Raw genomic sequence first — 20,138 nt, forward strand, 5'->3', positions numbered from 1 at the left:
AATTTATTATATCATGTTAAAATTCCCACTTTTGTGCCGTTTTTGGGTGTGTCCTTTTAAATGCAAATGAGCTGATGGAATGCAAACACTGATCACAATGATAGTGGTTTGTTCAAATTGAAACTCAATTGTGCTGTCGATTATTTTTTCTCTCTCTCTCTTGAATTAATGGCAGTGCCGTGGTCAGATAGTGCAGATTGACGGGCAGTATTATCATAATAATATCCACTTTTGACATCACAAGGGGAGCCAAATTTCAATTACCTATTTTTTAACATGCTTGCAGAGAATGTTTTACCAAAACAAAGTTACTGGTTCTTTTTTACATTTTCTAATTATAGCACTTAAACATTGAAAAAGAAAGATTTTATGATATATCCCCTTTAAACTAATATTTAGGCCTATATTTTATTTCATTTTAAGTAACAGGCATGTTTTTAATAGTTTTAGTTAATAATAAAAACCCTACACTGCATGTTTATAAGGGCACACCTTCCAAATTTTGTCTGAGGGCTATGAATTTTTGGGATGCACTTGTTGGCATTAGCCCATAACTTTGCCTGCTCAGTCTATTAATTGAACATATTAATTGCAAGTACTGTGATGTTAATTGTGATACATAATGGTAGTTTGTGCTATTTTACCAGTTTATCCAGATTAATATTGAACACTTCTAGTCATCAGAATACTGGCATTCATAACATATTGCACAAATATAATAAAACAGCAGGCAGGAAGTGTGTCGTAATTCTGTGGTGACAGTATTGTGTTAGTGATCATCACAGATTGTTATTAGTCACTCGAAAAAAGACACGACTCTCAAGATCAGATTTAGCACTCATACATGTACACATAACATTGTTTTTCTCATGACGTACTTGTTTGTGGGTGTGTCCTCGATGCGGTGTCCGAGCTGGCTCTCGTGACTCTTGCTTCGGGTCAGCGTGATGTTGGGAAGGAGGTGCAAAACTTTGCGCGAGGGAGGAGGGGGTGTGCACGGAGGCTTAAGGCGGTGCCTTCTCCTCGAGGGCGGGGTTATGGGTGGAGTCGAGGTGTGACCGTGAAGTCGAACGGGTCGAGAGGTATAATAAGGACTGGGGTCGGTCAGACTCTCAGCGTAACCGTGAGAAATATGAGGTTCACTGGGTGATAGGATGTAGCGGGGATACAGGCAGGTGGCGAGAGGGGTGGAGGGGGTGGTTGGGGGGCGGACCAAAGGTGATGGACTGTGGGAACGTAGGGAAGTTCCTAGTAACGGCATCTGATCCACCGGAGTCAAACCGCCACTGTCTCGCCTCGTGGGTTCGGAGAACCAGCAATGGCTTTCCTCTTTAAACTCCCCTGTAGTTGACAAACACACTTTTATGAGATTTAACAAGAAGAGTTTACAAATCTCACAAGTAATAGCTGACTTTGATCAAACTTTGAAGATAAGGGGGTCTCCAAAAATGGTTATAGGTTATAAAAATGCATATTAATCTGTTTGTTTATGTTTGACGCACACAAATACAAGACAAGTCTATTCACCGGACTCAGAGGCACTCTTCAAACAGTTAAGAGCAGCACATAGTCTGGTACACTCCCCTGAACTCGAGCCCAACCTTCTCATGGTTTCCTGCACCTGACTGCTGGGCATCTGCAGCAGAGCATCCAATGACAGCTTCTTGCTCACTGCCTGGAGAGAGAGAGAGAGAGAGAGAGAGAGAGAGAGAGAGAGAGAGAGAGAGAGAGAGAGAGAGAGAGAGAGAGAGAGAGAGAGAGAGAGAGAGAAAATAATTGACAGCATAATTTTTTCAATTATGCACATTTTTGCTCAAACCTACAAAACGGCAATTTTATCATGCTATAATAAATTATCTATATGAAATTTTAAAACTAAAACTAGATGGAGAGAAAGAGTTCAACCTTATTGGTTGTTGTGGACACTGCTGCGTGTTTTGCATGTTGCTTAAAAATTTACATTTAACTCTTTCCCTGCCATTGATGAGTTAACTCGTCAATTAAGAGAAAACGCTTCCCTGCCAATGACGACTATTTCTGGCAATCCACAATACCGCTATTATCCACCAGGTGGAGCCCTTCCACAACTTATACAACCCAAAACTATCGCCCTAGGGAAAACAGCTGTATGTCCATGTATGTTTTTATCATCGCTCTGAATCTTTATCAAAAGTCCTTCATAAAATGCTTTTTGGTCAAAATTTGGTATTTTTGAAGAAACCTACCCATATTTGAGAGGTGATATAAAAGAACAAATATAGGTAGCATGAAACCTTTTTTACTTGAAAGCAGAGGGTCTTTTCTTTCATGTAATATATTGTATGTTTATATATTTTAATAACTAACATTTTCTGGAAGACATTCAACTTTTGTGAAAATCATAAAAAATGCTGGTGCTGGCTGGCAACTTTTTTTGAAAACGTTAGCGGGGAAAGAGTTAAAATACGTCATCCCTTCGTCACTCTATAGCAGTTCCACATCTTGCTATTAGGGATAAACCGATATATCGGCCGACGGATATTTGCGAGTTTTATGTGTATCGGCATCGGCCGATACATGGCTGCCGTGTTTGCCGATTTTTTTATGCCATTATTTAACGACAGAGTGCTGGAAGCCGCAAGCGATTGCAGGTCATGCGACTAAAAACAACCAACCTTTCCATGACAACATCGAAAGCTCGGCCTAACAGCTGATTATAGCTGAACAAAGCAGGTTTTTATTTCTCATCTCTATGGGGCAGTTTCCCGAACAGGGATTAGACTTGTCCTAGACATAAATAAATGTAAGAACTGTCCAAACTAATAACATCTCTTTTTAACAACATGAAATTTTCATTTAAATTGAGTGAGCAAAAGCAGTATCGGCTCCAAATATTGGATTAAGAAAATCGACAGCCTGTATCGGTCATCAGCTAAGGCTGATGCAACAAAAATCGGTTTCGGCATCGGCACTGAAAAATCCATATTGGTCGATCCCTACTTGCTATATCTAATATCTTTGGACATAGACAATTTTGCCAGCAAAGTTATAAACAGAACATAAAATAATATGCAGTTATTTCAATAAACATTGTCAATCTTTCCATAAAAGTGTCTTGACCCTTTGAATTTTAGTCTTTTGTTTTTACATGGCCAAGATATTTCTTGGAATTCATGAGAAAAACAAAATTTGAGGACTACTAAAGTTGTTACATATGTGTGTGTTTATATATGTGTGAGACAGTACTGTATGTGTTAGTTTTGTGTTTGTATGCTTTGCAGTTTAATATCCCTGAGAAGAGCGGAGGAATTCGAAAATGGGCAGTTCGGCCACAATCCCAACAGACCCCAGATACATCAACTCTAATCATACAACATGCTGAGTCAGCCTCTCTCTCTCTCTGTCTTTCCCTTGCTCGCTCGCTCGCTCTCCTCTGTGTCACATACATAGTGAAAGTCCTTTTTTTATAATATACAGAGTTGTTTATTAAAAGAACAATGCCTCTGGGGTGTCAGCCATCCTCCTGTTTAATTCATTAAAAATGCACAATAAAATCACAAACCAAACAGATGACATAAGCCTCTTTCACACAGTAATTTCGGTAACTACCTTGAATTTACCAGAATGACTTTACCAGTAAATGTGCTGTTCACACACGCAGTGACGAAATAACGGTAAACTTGGTAAGTAAACGGAAGTTACTTCTAAACTGCCATGCGGCGAGGTCAGTGTTGTGGGTTATGACTTTATATCCACAATCCGTTTTTGTCGTTTTCACTTCTGTGGCAAACACTGATAGTCGCGTGCTACTTGTGACCAAACATTATATTTGATGACTTCAAATGGAACTGAACTGGGAAAGAGTCGCTCCAACATGTTAGTCTACATTGCTCATATGGGTGATATGATCAGTTAGGCCTACTTCATATCTCCACGGCCCCATAATGTATATAACAGCAGCAAATAAGGCAAACAACCCAGAATTCGGTTTGACAAAAGGAATAAACTCGGAATTAAGCCATAAGTGCCTGATCTAAACAAAGATAGCTGCACTGAGGTCAGATTAAACACCTGAAGCAAAATTTGATGTTCGTGATGTGATATTCACATGAAATGATGATCCCGTGAGAGATGCTTATATCTCTGCAGCCTCAGGAGCTCAGTGTATCAGTCAGGTTTGGATTTCAGTCAGGAAATCAGATTAATTAGTCTAATAGGTCACGTGTCTTGAGAATTTGGAGGGGGCAGTGAGAGAGAGGGAGAGAGAGAGAGAGAAAAAGAGAGAAAGAGTGACTGTGTAAAACAAATCAGCATCTTGATAACTTTAGGAGTGTTTAAAAAATAGACACACACAACCGTTTTAACTTAAATGTGCAGTGTGTAAACTTTAGCGGCATCCAGTGGAAAATCATGTAATTGCCAAAGACAACTTCGTAAAAAAAGTTTGTCCATTAAGGGCTTCTGTAGAAACATGGCGGCACAAAATGGCGACTTCCACGTAAGGGGTATGTAGATAAACATGTCTCATTCTAAGGTTATAAAAACATAACAGTTTATTATAAAAAGGCCTTTATACACCCCTGATAATATAGTTTTGTATATTATTTTGCATTTCTGTCAAGAGATCCTTCTAAAAATTACACACTGCATCTTTAAGTGTTGCAGTAATACAGTTTGTAAGCATGAAATTAACATTTCTGTTTTAATTTTTTAAGTACTTCTTCGAAAAATGCTTTTAACATTAATCTTTCATCAAAACCAAAAAATCTAAACTTACTCTATCTCTGGAATGATGTTTCTGCTGAAAATGTGATATTCAAATTTGCTAATATACAATGGTTGCCAAACTGGGGGGGCCCAAAATGGTGCCAGGGGGCCCCAGTCTTATGAAGTTTTGTAAAAACACATCAGGGCTCGACGCAAATAATTTTGCTTCTGTTTGCCCTAAAAAGATACTTCTGGGTTTTATAAGTTGGGTAAGAGCACCCCCTGGTGGATAAAAGTGGGAATATGGAAAAACCCGTCATTGGCAGGGAAGCGTTTTCTCTTAATTGATAAGTTAATTGCTGGAAAGAGTTAATGCTCATTGGCCGGGATGTCAGCTGATGACTTCTTACTTCTAAAAACTCCACTACCTATATTTTATTAACTTTTGTATTAGTGCTGATTTATTTGTACTGTGTAGCCTTTTTCAGTAATAAACAGTTCACCTTTGTTGATTCTCCTTATAAACATCTTTATGTGAATGCATATATTGGCATTTCAGTTGCATATATTTTATCCGCGATATAATCTGCGAACTCTGGTGACATTTGTGGTCGACTGTACTGCGAGACTGGTGAAGTGTCTGACTTAAAAGCTCTTTTTTCACTGCATCTAAAACAACAAGGTTTTCATTCCACGCCTTAAATAAGATCTTGGGTTAACATAAGCCCAAGATATTTTTATGTTTTATTCTACAACATAAGTACACACCAGTAATACCCCCACTCATGACTTTTAAAAGCTTTTATGTTTCTTTAAATGGGGGCTTACAAGTTGCTACATGGGACTACAGACTTTTAATGTCTGGGCTTTTTGCCAATATTGTCAATAAAACTTGTTTAAAACGTCATCAAAAATTATTCTGTCTAGTTCAAATAACCTGGCCATCATTTCATAAATCCAAACGTTCGGGCAGTTCAGTATGTGCAATACTTAAATCACATACAAACATGATCAGTGCTTGGGTTAAATTCTGCATATATCTTCAGGAAAACCAGTGAGTGACATTCAAGTAAAACAGTCCCACTTTTCCAAAAACACACAAACGTTACCTCTATAAGCTCAGGTCTGATGTTGATGGTTCGTAACCAGTCTACCAGTCGTGGGTAGCTGTCCAGGGCCGCCGGCCGCTCTGTGTCTGGCACTTTCTGCTTGCACTGCAGTTGTTTACAGATGTACTTCATAAGCTTGACCTGCAGGGGGCAGCAGAGGACAAAGCAGATGAGGTAGGGGCTGGTCAGAAGGGGGCGTGGCCTGATTGTGGCCTTTATTGCCTCTGCGGTTTTATATATATTTAACTGAGGGACAAATCACAGCTGTTTGAACAGATCTTTTATTTGAAGTGGGTGATGTGTTCGAACCCACAACCTTTGTCTGCTAAGACGATGCTCAGTTGAGCTACAGGAATGGACGATTCACATTTTTTTGGTTTGCAGAAACAGGGTTAAAAAATATATGCATGAGCACCAATCCAAAGCTTTGCATTGCATTAGTGAGAAGTTGTACATGAAATGACAGATTTCTGCTTCAGTCGCGGATAAATCGCAGCACATGCGAGTCTGAATAATATCAGAACATCACAGTGCACGCAGTTCAAAATCTGACTGGATTTCTTTTTCTCTCTCTCCCTTTGTGCTCCCCTTCAGCAAACAGGGCTGTCAGCTATAAATAACCGTTATTATATGGAAGGGAGCTGCAGACCTCCTCATGGGGGCGACTATTCTGCTGGCATGGCAACCGGGTGTCATCGACACATCGCGCTGACGACGGCAGCATTCTGACATCACGGCTCGGCAAGACGCAGAGTTCACACGGAGGCTAAGGCAGCGGTCCGTCTCGACAAACACGGCCACTGCCCCCCGCCACGATGCATGCATTCGCATGGGCTGATCTCTCCTACGTCTGCAGGACTTTCCCTTTTTCAGCTATAGGGATAGGTTTGAATAATTAACACAGTAGGGAGAATTCCCGAATCCTTAACAAAACATACTAGGAAAATTTTCATCTGAAATGCTGACTCGGATTCAGCAACACGCTCAGGAGGTCGTGGACCACCGTCATGCTTGGTATGCAGGTGTCCCTAGTAAAGCTTCTTAACTAGTTTAACCTCCCCTATGGTCAACCAAGACCATGCTGCAGTTTTTGCCAGCTGTGCACCAGCACCGAATCAGCAACAGCCAGCATTAAATTCACGCAGGACTAAGCCTTTCTTATTTTAGCAGGGCTGATGCAGACCTCACCTATTACTTCTTCTTGTCTGCATCTCGCCAGTTTTTAACAAGGACGGGGCTGCACAGACACCTAAGCAGAACAGGAGCACCAATGACGCAGGGAGAGAAACAAGGGAGGAGAGAAAGAGGGAGGGGGAAGGAGGAGAAAAGGGCTTACCTGCTGCGACAGTTCAGGTCAGAAGCTCACTGACGCACGAGGAGGCCGTTACCATGAGGCCGACGGCCATAAAAACGATTCATCCTGTCACACATCCCCCTGCCACCCACCCATATCACTGCTTTATTGAGAACAGCAAGTTTATACATGCGACAGCCAGGCCATTTCATCCTTAAATCCTCATTGTCATAAAGCCGATACATAAAGGACATAAGGATATCCTGTCACATAAATAGACTGATTGAATGATATATACAAACACAAATTGATCTCATACCCAACTATAAATATTTAAAATGCTTGCTCAAACTGATATCTGCATTGACAAATGCATACAGAAACTAATGGCTCCTTATTTAAAGAGATTCCAAAATACTCAAACATAAATCCACAGACAAACCAATCTCTAAACTCAAATTCATGCCTACTAAATTCTGCAAAATAATCCCTAAATATTTAAAATGCTCCCCACTTTCTTAAGACAACCCCTGCTTCTAAAATTATTCACCATATTGACCTTTAAAGGAACAGTATGTAGGATTGTGGCCAAAACTGGTATTGCAATCACAAAACTTGTGGCTAAAACTGGTACTGCAATCACACAACTGGTGGTCAATATACAAAATGACAACATAAACATCAGTTGAAGGCTGCAACTCCAATTTTTAAATGACAATATCCTGGCCAGACCACTGTTGTGAGTGATATAAGTATTGGAAATAAAAATGATTTCTTAATGTCTAGTGACATACCAGGGCCATTTTATGATTAATTGATATAAATTTCTTTCATACTGTTCCTTTAATTTCTAAAACGAATACTTACACACTAAAACAGACACCCTACATACTGACAGCGACCCCTACATACTTAAACTGCCACCCTAAATACTACAGCTGATCCCTATACACTAGTACATACTATCCCCGATGCCTACATACTTAATCTGTCCCCCTATATTCTACACCCTAAAATTGACCCCATACGTACATACAAAAACTGACTTTACATAATAAAATCTGACACCCTTACACACTAACATTGACCTACCCACATACTTATTATGACCGTTTCATACTAATAACTGACCCCTTACTTACTAAACTTGATTAAATGTATTCTTTCATACCAAATTGTAACCCCCCCCCATGTACTTACTAACCCTATACCGATAACTTAAAACTTACAACCGACCCCCCTACGTTACAACTAATTAAACCATTAAATGCTGTATTCTGATTGGCTGAGAAAAGTTCCGTGGGTATGCATTAAAATCAGTAAAGCTGATCCTTACATACCTAAATGTGGCCTCTTACATACTAAGACTAACCTCTAACGTACTGAAGCTGATCTCTATATACTTATACTGACCCTCTACATACTAAAATTAATCCTTTCATGTATAAAGCTAACCACCTACATACTAAAACCCACCTCCTATATACTACAAAGGATCCCTACATACTAATACTGACACCCTACAAACTAATACGGACAATTAACCACCTGCATAAAAAAATTATCCCCTCATGCTACAACTGATCCTTACATACAAAAAACTGACCAACTGCATACTAAAAACTGATCTTTTACATACTAATACTAATTCTCACATATTAAAGCTGATCCTTACATACCTAAATTTGGCCCCTTACATACTAAGACTAACCTCTTATGTACTAAAGCCAATCTCTTTATACTTATACTGACCCTCTACATAATAAAATTGATCCTTTCATGCATAAAGCTAACCACCTACATACCAAAACCCACCTCCTATATACTACAAAGGATCCCTACATACTAATACTGATGCCCTACAAACTAATACGAACAATTAACTACCTGCATAAAAAAATATCCCCTCATGTTACAACTGATCCTTACATACAAAAAACTGACCAACTGCATACTAAAAACTGATCTTGTACATACTAATACTAATTCTCACATATTAAAGCTGATCCTTACATACCTAAATGTGGCCTCTGAGACTAACCTCTTATGTACTAAAGCTGATCTCTATATACTTATACTGACCTCTGTTTGCACAAAATTATCTCCATATATTCATTATAACATAAACATTAAAAACAATCCCTGCCTATTATATATAAACTAATTCCAATATTGATCCTTACATCCTTAATCCCTATGCACTTAAAATATAAGAAGACATTTGCAGGTTTTTTGCACTGTAGTAGTAATTAGATCTTTAATTCAGAGAATTTCTGGCTGAAGGTTCTCTCTCTTTATCTCGGTTACGATTCAAACTGAGTGAAAAATACCTGAACAGGTGGAAGCCCTTCAACAAACAACCTCTCAAGTACCTTCAGCGCACACTCTGTCTATCTCTCTCTCACTCGCACACACTTCAATAATAAAGAATAAGACCTTGAGAACGCTGCCACGGCAGAAGCTAACAAAAGCCTCCAGATCTGCAGACGCGTGTCTCATAGAAGACAGCAGACAGGATCAGAGGTCACCCGTGTGGGAGGACGCCTGTGGAAAACACCTAGCAGTGGGTCAGGGGTGATAAACAACCAATTAAATCTCAGTTGCTAACAGCTAAATGCTAATTACACAGAGGACAACAAGCACTCCAATCAATAAAGCTCAACTGCCACTGAAAAGCTTTTATCTACTGCAGTCATGACGAAAATGTGTGTCAAGTGCTCTAGGTCTGGCTTTTCTTTTAAAAGCACTCAGAATTCAGCATTTACAGAAAGGTTTATAGCCATTCAATAGTATGAGGTCTCGTCTGTTGCTCACATACACTACTGCACATTTCACTACTGAACCACTTCACTAAACCAAAGAGAGCAATTACAGAGATATTCATGTATAAATTCTGTATATTGATATAGTGGCCAGTAGAACTTACAAATATGAAAATTCTCTCAGAATTTATTCCCCCTTATGCCATCCCAGATGTATATGACTTCCTTTACTCAGCTTAACACGATTTCAACACGAACCCCTATCAGATTTTTTAAATGTGAGAGACCACAAACATGATGAAAATTGCCGCTATCATCACAGCACGCTAGGGCTGTAACGATTTATCGTGCAAATGCGCGTTTCCTCAATGAATGAATTTGAATGAATTACGGTGAAATGTCGCCACATCCAAAAGCCAGGGGGCGCACTCGTGCAGAAACGCCACTTGTGCCACAGAAGAAGTAGCGTTACAAATCCTATTCCAGGAAATGTCTACAGGAATATTTATATCGCTGTTCTTCAAATTGTTTCAGGTATTTTCATGATAATAAAGAATATTTTGAATGACTTTGTTTAACGAGTGTTCCTTTTTTAAATGCACGTAATAAACGACTCAGACTCATAATGATTTTAGATTGATAAGGACTTCTTACTGACCAAAACGCCATAGTTCACGCACAAGCTGCATATGAAACACAGAATTGCGATGCAGCGATGCAGATTCGATTTTAGACAGGCCTTTTTAATGGGTCACACAATCTATCGTTACAGCCCTAGAGCACACCATTTCAAATTCTGTGAGACTGAAGAAACAGAATTTCTCTATAAATATTTCTCATGGCTCTGTGAACACCAAAAAAGTCACAAGTCTCAAGTCAAGACCCAAGTCAAAAGCCAAGTCAAGTCAAGAGCCAAGTCAAAAGCCAAGTCAAGCCAAGAGCAAAGAGCCAAGTCAAGTCAAGTTAAGTCAAGTGTCAAGTTAAAAGCCAAGCCACGTCAAGAGCCAAGTCAAGTCGTGTCAAGTCAAAAGTTGTCAAGTCAAGTCAAAAGTCGTCAAGTTCAAACCCAAGTCAAGTTAAGTGCCAAGTTAAAAGCCAAGCCAAGTCAAAAGTCAAGTCAAGTTAAAAGCCAACTTTAGTCAAAAGTCAAGTTAAGTCAAGTCAAAAGCCAAGTCAAATCAAGTCAAGTCAAGTGTCAAGTTAAAAGCCAAGCCAAGTCAAGTCAAGTGTCAAGTTAAAAGCCAAGTCAAGTCAAGTGTCAAGTTAAAAGCCAAGTCAAGGCAAGTGTCAAGTTAAAAGCCAAGCCAAGTCAAAAGTCACGTCAAGTCAAGTCAAGTGTAAAGATAAAAGCCAAGTCAAGTGTCAAGTTAAAAGCCAAGTCAAGGCAAGTGTCAAGTTAAAAGCCATGCCAAGTCAAAAGTCAAGTCAAGTTAAAAGCCAAGTTAAGTCAAAAGTCAAGTTAAGTAAAGTCAAAAGCCAAGTCAAGTCAAGTCAAGTGTCAAGTTAAAAGTCAAGTCAAGTGTCAAGTTAAAAGCCAAGCCAAGTCAAGTCAAGTGTCAAATTAAAAGCCAAGTTAAGTCAAGTGTCAAATTAAAAGCCAAGTCAAGTCAAATGTCAAGTTAAAAAGCAAGTCAAGGCAAGTGTCAAGTTAAAAGCCAAGTCAAGGCAAGTGTCGAGTTAAAAGCCGACCCAAGGCAAGTGTCGAGTTAAAAGCCGAGCCAAGTCAAAAGTCAAGTCAAGTTAAGAGCCAAGTTAAGTCAAAAATCAAGTTAAGTAAAGTCAAAAGCCAAGTCAAGTCAAGTGTCAAGTTAAAAGTCAAGTCAAGTGTAAAGATAAAACCCAAGCCAAGTCAAGTCAAGTGTCAAGTTAAAAGTCAAGTCAAGTGTAAAGATAAAACCCAAGCCAAGTCAAGTCAAGTGTCAAGTTAAAAGCCAAGTCAAGTCAAGTGTCAAATTAATAGGGATGTGCATTTATGTCATTTTTTCATTTCGATTAATCCATAGGTCTGAAGAACGAGTACTCGATTAACTGGGGGCGGGGCAATCAAAGGGGCGGGGCGTACACGTCATGGTGAAAATGAAAATATTTTGATTAAAAAACTCAAATAAAACTTAATTTTGAAGAAACTACGACAGAACAATGAAAACAAACTAGATTATTAATGAATTAAATGTTTTTAACAGAAACCTCTAACAGGAAAAGCTGCGTGATGAAGTGAAACTAAAGGGTTAATAAACACAAACCGAAGCCCTTTCTATTTGACGCACTCTGCATAATATTAAGCCTTTATACAACATAAATATACAACGTGCATCTATCTGCATAAAATGCAAGACTTCAACTAAGGTTTCAACTAAGTTATCTAAAAAAAAAGAAAGTTTAACTCCCTTTGTGGATGTGCATCAAAAACAGCGCACTTTTAAACACGTCCAGTCAAAGTTCAAGCTTCATAACATTAAGCAGCTTTAAGTATTTTGCTATCATGCGCGTTTAGCTGTGTCGTGTCGTCCTCTTACCTCAGTCAAGATGTAATGGTAATGCTGTATGGCTCTCTGGTATCTCTTGACATTTGATGTTTAAATATGAGATGATAATCCATTGAACTTTTGACGGCGCTGTACATTTTGCACCTGACTGACTGTATTTCCGAAAATCACGACATCCTTTTAAACCATAGTGCCTCAGTGATGTGAGTTGTGGCTGGCTTCACGGGATTGGCGGGCTGGCGGGCTGCCGCGCATTGCGCGGATCGGCGGGTTTCTGTTGTGCGGTCGCGCGGAATTATCTGTTTGTTTTTGAATCACGCATGGTAATGTTACTGATGTCATACGTCGGTCTGCGTAGCTTGACACGACGTCAAACACGCATCTCCAGACCCAGTCTTTACTACCACATGCGCTTGTAATGCTAACCAGACATCCAAATGCCGCCATATCCACAATAAATAAATAAATAAACCCACATGATCATCGTTTTCGTGATCGATCATCGATGCCACGTTCGAGTACTCGAGCAATCGAGTACTCGTGCCCATCCCTACAAATTAAAAGCCAAGTCAAGTCAAGTGTCAAGTTAAAAAGCAAGTCAAGTCAAGTGTCAAGTTAAAAGCCAAGTCAAGGCAAGTGTCGAGTTAAAAGCCAAGTCAAGGCAAGTGTCGAGTTAAAAGCCGAGCCAAGTCAAAAGTCAAGTCAGGTCAAGTCAAGTCAAGTCAAAACTTACTTTTTTTCTTACATAGCATTTCACTTCATAAGAGATACTGTATATTAACCCATTTAGATTACTTTATTTTTTGAATGTATGTGCTTTTTGAGCTTTGCCATGTTGACCCTCAAGTAAGAAGATAACGCTGGCATTTTAATATAAAGTTATTCATCTATTCAGCTAAAGAAAGAAAATCATACATCTGAAATGGCATGAGGATGAGTAAATTATGAGAGTATTTTCATATTTTGGTGAACTAGTCCTTTAAGTTAATCTTACCTGGTTTCTGATGTTTCTTTAAAAAAGCTGTTAAAGCTGTAATAAAATAAAAGAAGACTATGACCCAATTACTCAACATAAACTCTAAAATACTTCACAGTGCTTTAACTGTTCTACGTGTCCAGCACAATGATAACAGCACAGACATGATTTCTGTTTTTCAGTCTCACGGCTCTATAAACAGCACCGAAACTCCCACTTTCATGTTCTTTTGTTGGTTCGTCTCTGCGAACATGGATTTTGGTGCTCGTCCAAAGCAAGACAAAGATTAACAGGATGATTCTCTGCTCTTGGTGTAAAAGTTAAAGCCGCACTGCAAGCTTGCAGAGGCAAAGCACATTAACACTCCATCTTAACTAATTTTTCACAATACTGTGCTTATGCAAGCCATGTTTGATTAGCAGATCTTTGGAGAAAGTAAGTGTTGTTCATGAGGCCACCGATCAAAAGTAGGCATGTATTACAACACAATAAATCCACTTTCGTGCAATACCAACATCACAATATATTCGATTATTGCTGTAAATGTTTTATAAGTGTTTAATTTTTACAGAGCGCTGTTGCATTTTCTTGACTATTATTCTGGGTTCTGCTCTTGACTGGACCGGGTTCTGCTGTTGCTGGCTCCACACGCACATCACTGATAACAATAAACTGGTGAAGCTGTGACGTCAGGTTTCCTAGCAACTACACTGCTGGGTCGTCAGTAAGGTTTTTTCAGAGTGGGATTTTCCCACAGACAAACACGGTGAAAACTAGTCATCTTTACAAGGCATGATGGCACAACTATCTGTAGTCACAATCTAGACATCTGCATCAAAAACATCCTTAGGGGTTACAGCCAGCGACCCAAAACCTAAAGACAGGCTGTTAGGTTTAAACACCTGATTCCATCCTAAGTTTGCTCACATAATGTGACCCTGTCTGTAAAAATATGTGATTAAAATTTTAGTCATTGATTTTAATCTTTAACATGACTTTACTCAGTCAATAATAAAGATATCAAGGTTATAGTTTTACAAAATGTTCTTATGTCTCTTTTATGTAGGATGATTATGGGGCGGTTTCCCAGACAGGGTTTATCCTAGTCCCAGACTAAAATGCATGCTTGAGCTGACTTAAATGAATCGGACTGTTTCCATGTTTAAATGCTATTATTGGATCCCCAGTGCTCCTATCATCCAAGAAAATGTGAAAAAGATCAACCCAGTAACTTAGTTTTGGTAAACCATTCTCTGCAAGCATGTGAAAAAATAAGTAATTGAAACTTGGCTCCCCTTGTGATGTCAGAAGGGGATCATACTGCCCTTTATTCTGCACTATCCAAACACAGCACTGCCATTTAGTGCAAAGATCGGCTTATTTGCAATAAAAGGACAGCCTACTCCTGGATTAATATAAACCCTGTCTGGGAAACCACCCTTTTATGTAGAAAACAGCAAGTCACTAAAAGTGAATAAAAAATAAATGTTTAAAGCTTTAAAAATATGAGAAGCAGGAATCTCCCTTTGCTCTCATTTAAAGGGATAGGTCACCCAAAATGAACATTTTATCATTTACTGATCATTGTTCCAACCTTAAAGGAAGATATTTTGAAGAATGTTTGTAAACAAACAGATCAGGGGCACCATTCACTTTCATAGTATTATTTTTTACAAACATTCTTTTTAATAATTTTGGGATAATCTGTCCCTTTGAAATGTCATTAAGTGCCAATAAGAAAGCTTTACAAATATTAGAAGATAAAACATTTCCTATTTAAAAATTTTGTATTCTTTGAAGTACCTTGGGCATACATAAAATATATTAAACCATCACTGTACTGTGTTATCACCAGAGTACTTTTTCATAAGAGATGACATGGTAACTAAAAAAAGATTGAATAAAAAAACGATCTAGGGCAACCTGTTCTTACGGTGACACAACACGAACAAACACATCTGCACAACAAGACAAAATCACCTCGGTCATTGTGTGTGCATTAATAAAGACGGCTGTTTCACAAGTCAAGTAATCTAAAAGACCCATCTACAATGATTTAATCATTATGGCAACACTTATGGTATTTTGAGGGGGGCGTCACACCTGCCAGACAGCAGATGAGAGTAAACATGGAGATGATGCTGCCATGGCAACAGCTCAGTGAGGTCAGCAGGTGTGATTGACAGCCAAAGAGCAGAAACACTCCCAACAGCTCCAAGACAACAGACAGATCAGCAGAAGATGCAATATTTGAGTTTGTATGCTTATGGAAGATGTATTTCTCCAAAGCAACTATACAAAAAGCTATCCAAATTGAGATACAGGAAGTATAAGAACTACGATACTCAGCATGTCTACATGCAATTTCTCCTGGCGGCCCGCTGTAATGTGCTTAACTTCAATCCCATCAGCTCTACATACGAGCTGCACGCGGTCCACAACTACCTGCAGGACATCTATGACCTCAAACAAACCCCATCACAACAAAACCCTTCAGCTAATCCTCGTACCCATTTACAATCATTTACACGCGTAAAGCCTCGAGTCACGTGAAGTCTGCATGTCTGTGTGCATGCTGACACGGTCTGCCTTCAAAGTGTTGGCTAATCTCATTAGATACAGGGGTATTAATGAGCATGGAGTGGGATTTTACTTCGGAAACAGAGATGGACATACGGCGTCTAAACCTGTTTGCACATTCCCAGAAGCACTCAGAGTCCAGGACTGGGTGATAGAAATGACAGTGTAATTGTTTTTACATTATATTCTGCATTCTTAATAACAAAGGTGCAACATGATAGAAGAACCATTTTTGGCTGTATGGTTCAACATTTAAAGTTTCACAAAATGAAAGTGGGAAAAGGTATGAAAGCAAAGAAATGGTTCTTTTAAAGGCATTTGACTTTCAATGGTTCTTTGGGGAACCAAAAATGGTTGGATAACAGGAGTTAACTTACAGGCTGTGAGTCCGAAGCGGGAGGAATTATGATAATGTCGGTCTTGTCTACATCACCAATCCCAGGAAGTAAACTGTTGCACAATCCGTGTGTTTGTTGCAGTCCAAGAAAAGAGATTTACGTTGGAGATGATAACTTTGTCATCGTTAACTTTGGGGTTTGTACCTTTTGCATATTGTTAACATGTACTAATACACACTTACACACCAAATTATATATAAAAATCGTGAATCGGACCATTGCGCTCTTCAATGAAAAAATAAAACAGGATTACCTGAATGCTAACCATTGTTATAATGTGCATATGCAATACCCCAAACCAACAGGGGGCCCCCTTGCTCTTAATTTCATGTGGTGCTATGCAGATTGACGTCTGACATCACTGTGGCACGAGAGCAATTCGAAAGCATAACAAGGAGTCTGATCTCACTGTATTTTGATGTTATATGTGACCACAAAACTAGCCATAAGTCGCACAGCTATATTTGTATAAAAAGCAGAAAATCCATTGCATGGGTCAAAATTATCTATTTTTTTTAAGCCAAAAATCATTAGGATATTATGTCAAGGTCATGTTCCATGAAGATACTTAGTAAATTTCCTACCGTAAATATATTTAAACTTTATTTTTGTGAATGGATAAAGCAAAATCGCGAATTTTTTCCCCCAGAAACTTACAAACAAACTTGCACTCGTTCCTTATGGCTCTTTGGAGATTTTTTTGGCGACAACGATAAGCCGGTAGAGAGAGCGCTAAAACAAACCTTTTCATTATAATAATAACAACAAGTTGTTAAGGACTTCATTAGGACTTTGAACTTTAAAGGGACACTCCACTTTTTTTGAAAATATGCTAATTTTCCAGCTCCCCTAGAGTTAAACATTTGATTCTTACCGTTGTGGAATCCATTCAGCTGATCTCCGGGTCTGACGCTAGCACTTTTAGCATAGCTTAGCACAATCCATTGAATCTGATTAGACCATTAGCATCGCGCAAAAAATAACCAAAGAATTTGGATATTTTTCCTATTTAAAACTTGACTCTTCTGTAGTTACATTGTGTACTATGACCGACGGAAAATTAAAAGTTGCGATTTTCTAGGCAGAAATAGTTAGGAACTATACTCTCAAACTGGCGAAATAATCAAGGACTTTGCTGCTGTAACATGGCTGCAGCAGGCGTAGTAATATTACACACTGCCTTAAAATAGTCCCCTTGGTTACTTTTAAAGGCAGGGGACTATTTTGGGGCAGTGCGTAATATCACTACGAAAATATTGAAACTCTTTGGTTATTTTTTTGCGCGATGCTAATGGTCTAATCAGATTCAATGGATTGTGCTAAGCTATGCTAAAAGTACTAGAGCCAGACCCAGAGATCAGCTGAATGGATTTCAAAAAGGGTAAGAATCAAGCTTAACTCTAGAGGTGCTGGAAAATTTGCATATTTTCTAAAAAAAAAGTGGAATGTCCCTCTAAATGCGATTTTTTTCAATATTTAAATTTTTTGCACTCTCGGTTTCCAGATTTTTAAATAGTTGTATATCTGCCGAATATTGTCCTATCCTAACAAACCACATCAATGGAAGGCTTATTTATTTAGCTTACAGATGATGTATAAATCTTTATTTTAAAACATTGACCCTTATGATGCTGCATGCAGTTGAGTACGCTTATCGACATGCGTCTTGATATAGTATGGTTTTCTAACAAAGCTAGCGTCCTGATCATATCACCGTATTATTTACTGCCATGCAAGCCACAAATGAAAGTTTAGCGAGCTGCAGGACATTGGTTAGCGTGCAGCTTTGATAAAATCTCATGCATTAAGGCAAAACAGCCTCTTCCGGAAAAATCCAAGCAGACCAAACACAAAATGATGACTACACATGGATGGGAGTTTATGCCTCCGGACGGCTCTGTCCATCTTGACCTGGCCAACAGCATCTGTACTGACACACTGTAGGCAGAGTCTGATTTGATCCAAAGTAACTTACAGTACATTAAAGCTTTATCAGTATGCTCAACCCATGTATGGGCTCGAACCCATGACCTTTTGTAGTGCACTACCAACTGATTTACAGAAACCGGTCTGGTGTTTTAAGAAAATTCACATGATTTTATTCATTATTAGTAGCAATAAAAAATGCTATTATAACCTAATCCAATCATTCACATGCGTCAGGTCTTAGTGATGCGGCTCAGATGAACGTCTTTAAAAGAGCACAGCAGTGAGACAGCCGCGAGTAATGATCAAACATCTTTCACCTGCTCTGCTTGGCTGAATCTATGCATCCCTCAACCCCAGTCTATTGGGAGCCCTCAAGAAGCTGCAACCCGATTGGCCGATGCTGTCCCGGCCCCCTCCCCCCACACTCACGCTCTTCACGTCATTATTTTCTTATTTAACAACCAACCCCGAAAACGTGTAGCGAGGAAGACATCTAAATATAGCCACAACCACGACAGCATACGACACAAAATTCACCCAGACATCAGCGCTGGGGTGGGCATCCAGACGTCAGGTCCGCAACGGATGACCGCTTTATTCGTCTGAACTGCAGAACGTCTGTAGCTTTTTACCATCAACCAAACAAAGATTGAAGATCTCCATATGTAAGTAGGTCACGGCGTTCCTGAGACGGCAGAATAAAACATCACAGTTCATCAAAATCTTCATAATGAAATGATACGAAGAGACGTCTCAGTCTCACTCGAGCAATCCCACAGCAGATGGGGAAACAATTTTGGTGTGAGACCAACATTGTAAAGTCCTAAAAAAATAACATTGGGGCCAACCTGCATCTTGAAAAAGACTTTCTCTTTTGCTGACATCATGAAAAACTCTTATTTTTAATAAAATCTCATCTTAAATCGATCGAAAACGATTACCAAATAGACAAAATCAAGTCTCTAGTCATTTCACTTTACTTAAAGGGGCCATGGCACAAGACTTTTTTAAAATGTCAAATCAATCTTTACTGTCCTCAGAGCACATATGTGAAGTTTTAGCTCAAAATACCATATAAATAATTTATTATAGCATGTTAAAATTGCCACTTTTTAAGTGTGTGCAAAAATGTGCCGTTCTGGGTGTGTCCTTTAACATGCAAATGAGCTGATGAAATTCAAACACTGATCACAATAATGGTGGTTTGTTGCAATTAAAACTCAATTGTACTTTTCTCTGCACTAAATGGCAGTGCTGTGGTTGGATAGTGCAGATAAAGGGGTGGTATTATTTTAATAAGAAGAGCTCCTTATGATATCGTAAGGAGAGCCGAATTTCAACAACCTATTTTTTCATGTGCTCGTAGAGAATGGTTTACCAAAACTAAGTTACTGGGTTGATCTTTTTCACCTTTTCTAGGTTGATAGAAGTAGTGTTGCTTTCGTCAACGAAAAGTATGACGAAATATAGTCGTCAAAGAACCTTTTTCACGTGACGAAAACGAGACGAGACGTAACGAAAATGCTGGTCATGTGACGATGACTATAATAAAATGTATAATGCAATATTGTTGACGAATAAAAACGAGACTAAAAGTGGTTTACAAAATAAAAACTAAGCTAAAATGTCTCTTCATTTTCGTTGACCAAAACGAGACGAGACGAAATGTTATAACGTTATTTCGTCTTTTACCCATCTCAGCATCTCCGCGCCCCCACCACCTGACTGCAGGTGATCACGTGTGTTGTTGGCGCTGCGTAGATCAATCAAAACATGAAAGTACCGCGAGAGTGAGTAGAAAGCATGCGGAGCTGTCTGCTCTCGCGATGCTTTGATATCATACGCCTCCATTTGCACGTTAATGGGCATTTCAAACAGTGTACGCGACAACTGTGAGACATGCGGAAAGCGGAGAAAC

At 39.0% G+C, this 20,138-nt stretch overlaps 1 protein-coding gene across 5 annotated transcripts in view; it reads right to left on the bottom strand.

Annotated features, from left to right (window-relative positions):
- The window catches only part of ksr1a (kinase suppressor of ras 1a), a 44,041-nt gene that overhangs the window by 19,062 nt on the left and 4,841 nt on the right, over positions 1-20,138 (bottom strand). For 4 of the 5 annotated variants that reach the window (XR_012337770.1, XR_010530440.2, XR_012337769.1 and 1 more), the window contains exons 2-4: positions 5,796-5,936; positions 1,528-1,675; positions 879-1,341 (exon numbers count right to left, since the gene is read on the bottom strand). Coding sequence is in view for 1 of the 5 variants with exons in the window: in XM_065260605.2 (XP_065116677.1) it covers positions 879-1,341; positions 1,528-1,675; positions 5,796-5,936 (752 nt within the window). In the remaining 4 variants the exon portion in view is untranslated. Of the gene's footprint in view, positions 1-878; positions 1,342-1,527; positions 1,676-5,795; positions 5,937-13,331; positions 13,448-20,138 lie in introns of those variants that run through there. The other variant, XR_012337771.1, reaches the window with a different exon arrangement.

The sequence above is a fragment of the Paramisgurnus dabryanus genome, chromosome 10 (assembly GCF_030506205.2).
Source record: "Paramisgurnus dabryanus chromosome 10, PD_genome_1.1, whole genome shotgun sequence".
Lineage (NCBI taxonomy): Eukaryota > Metazoa > Chordata > Actinopteri > Cypriniformes > Cobitidae > Paramisgurnus > Paramisgurnus dabryanus.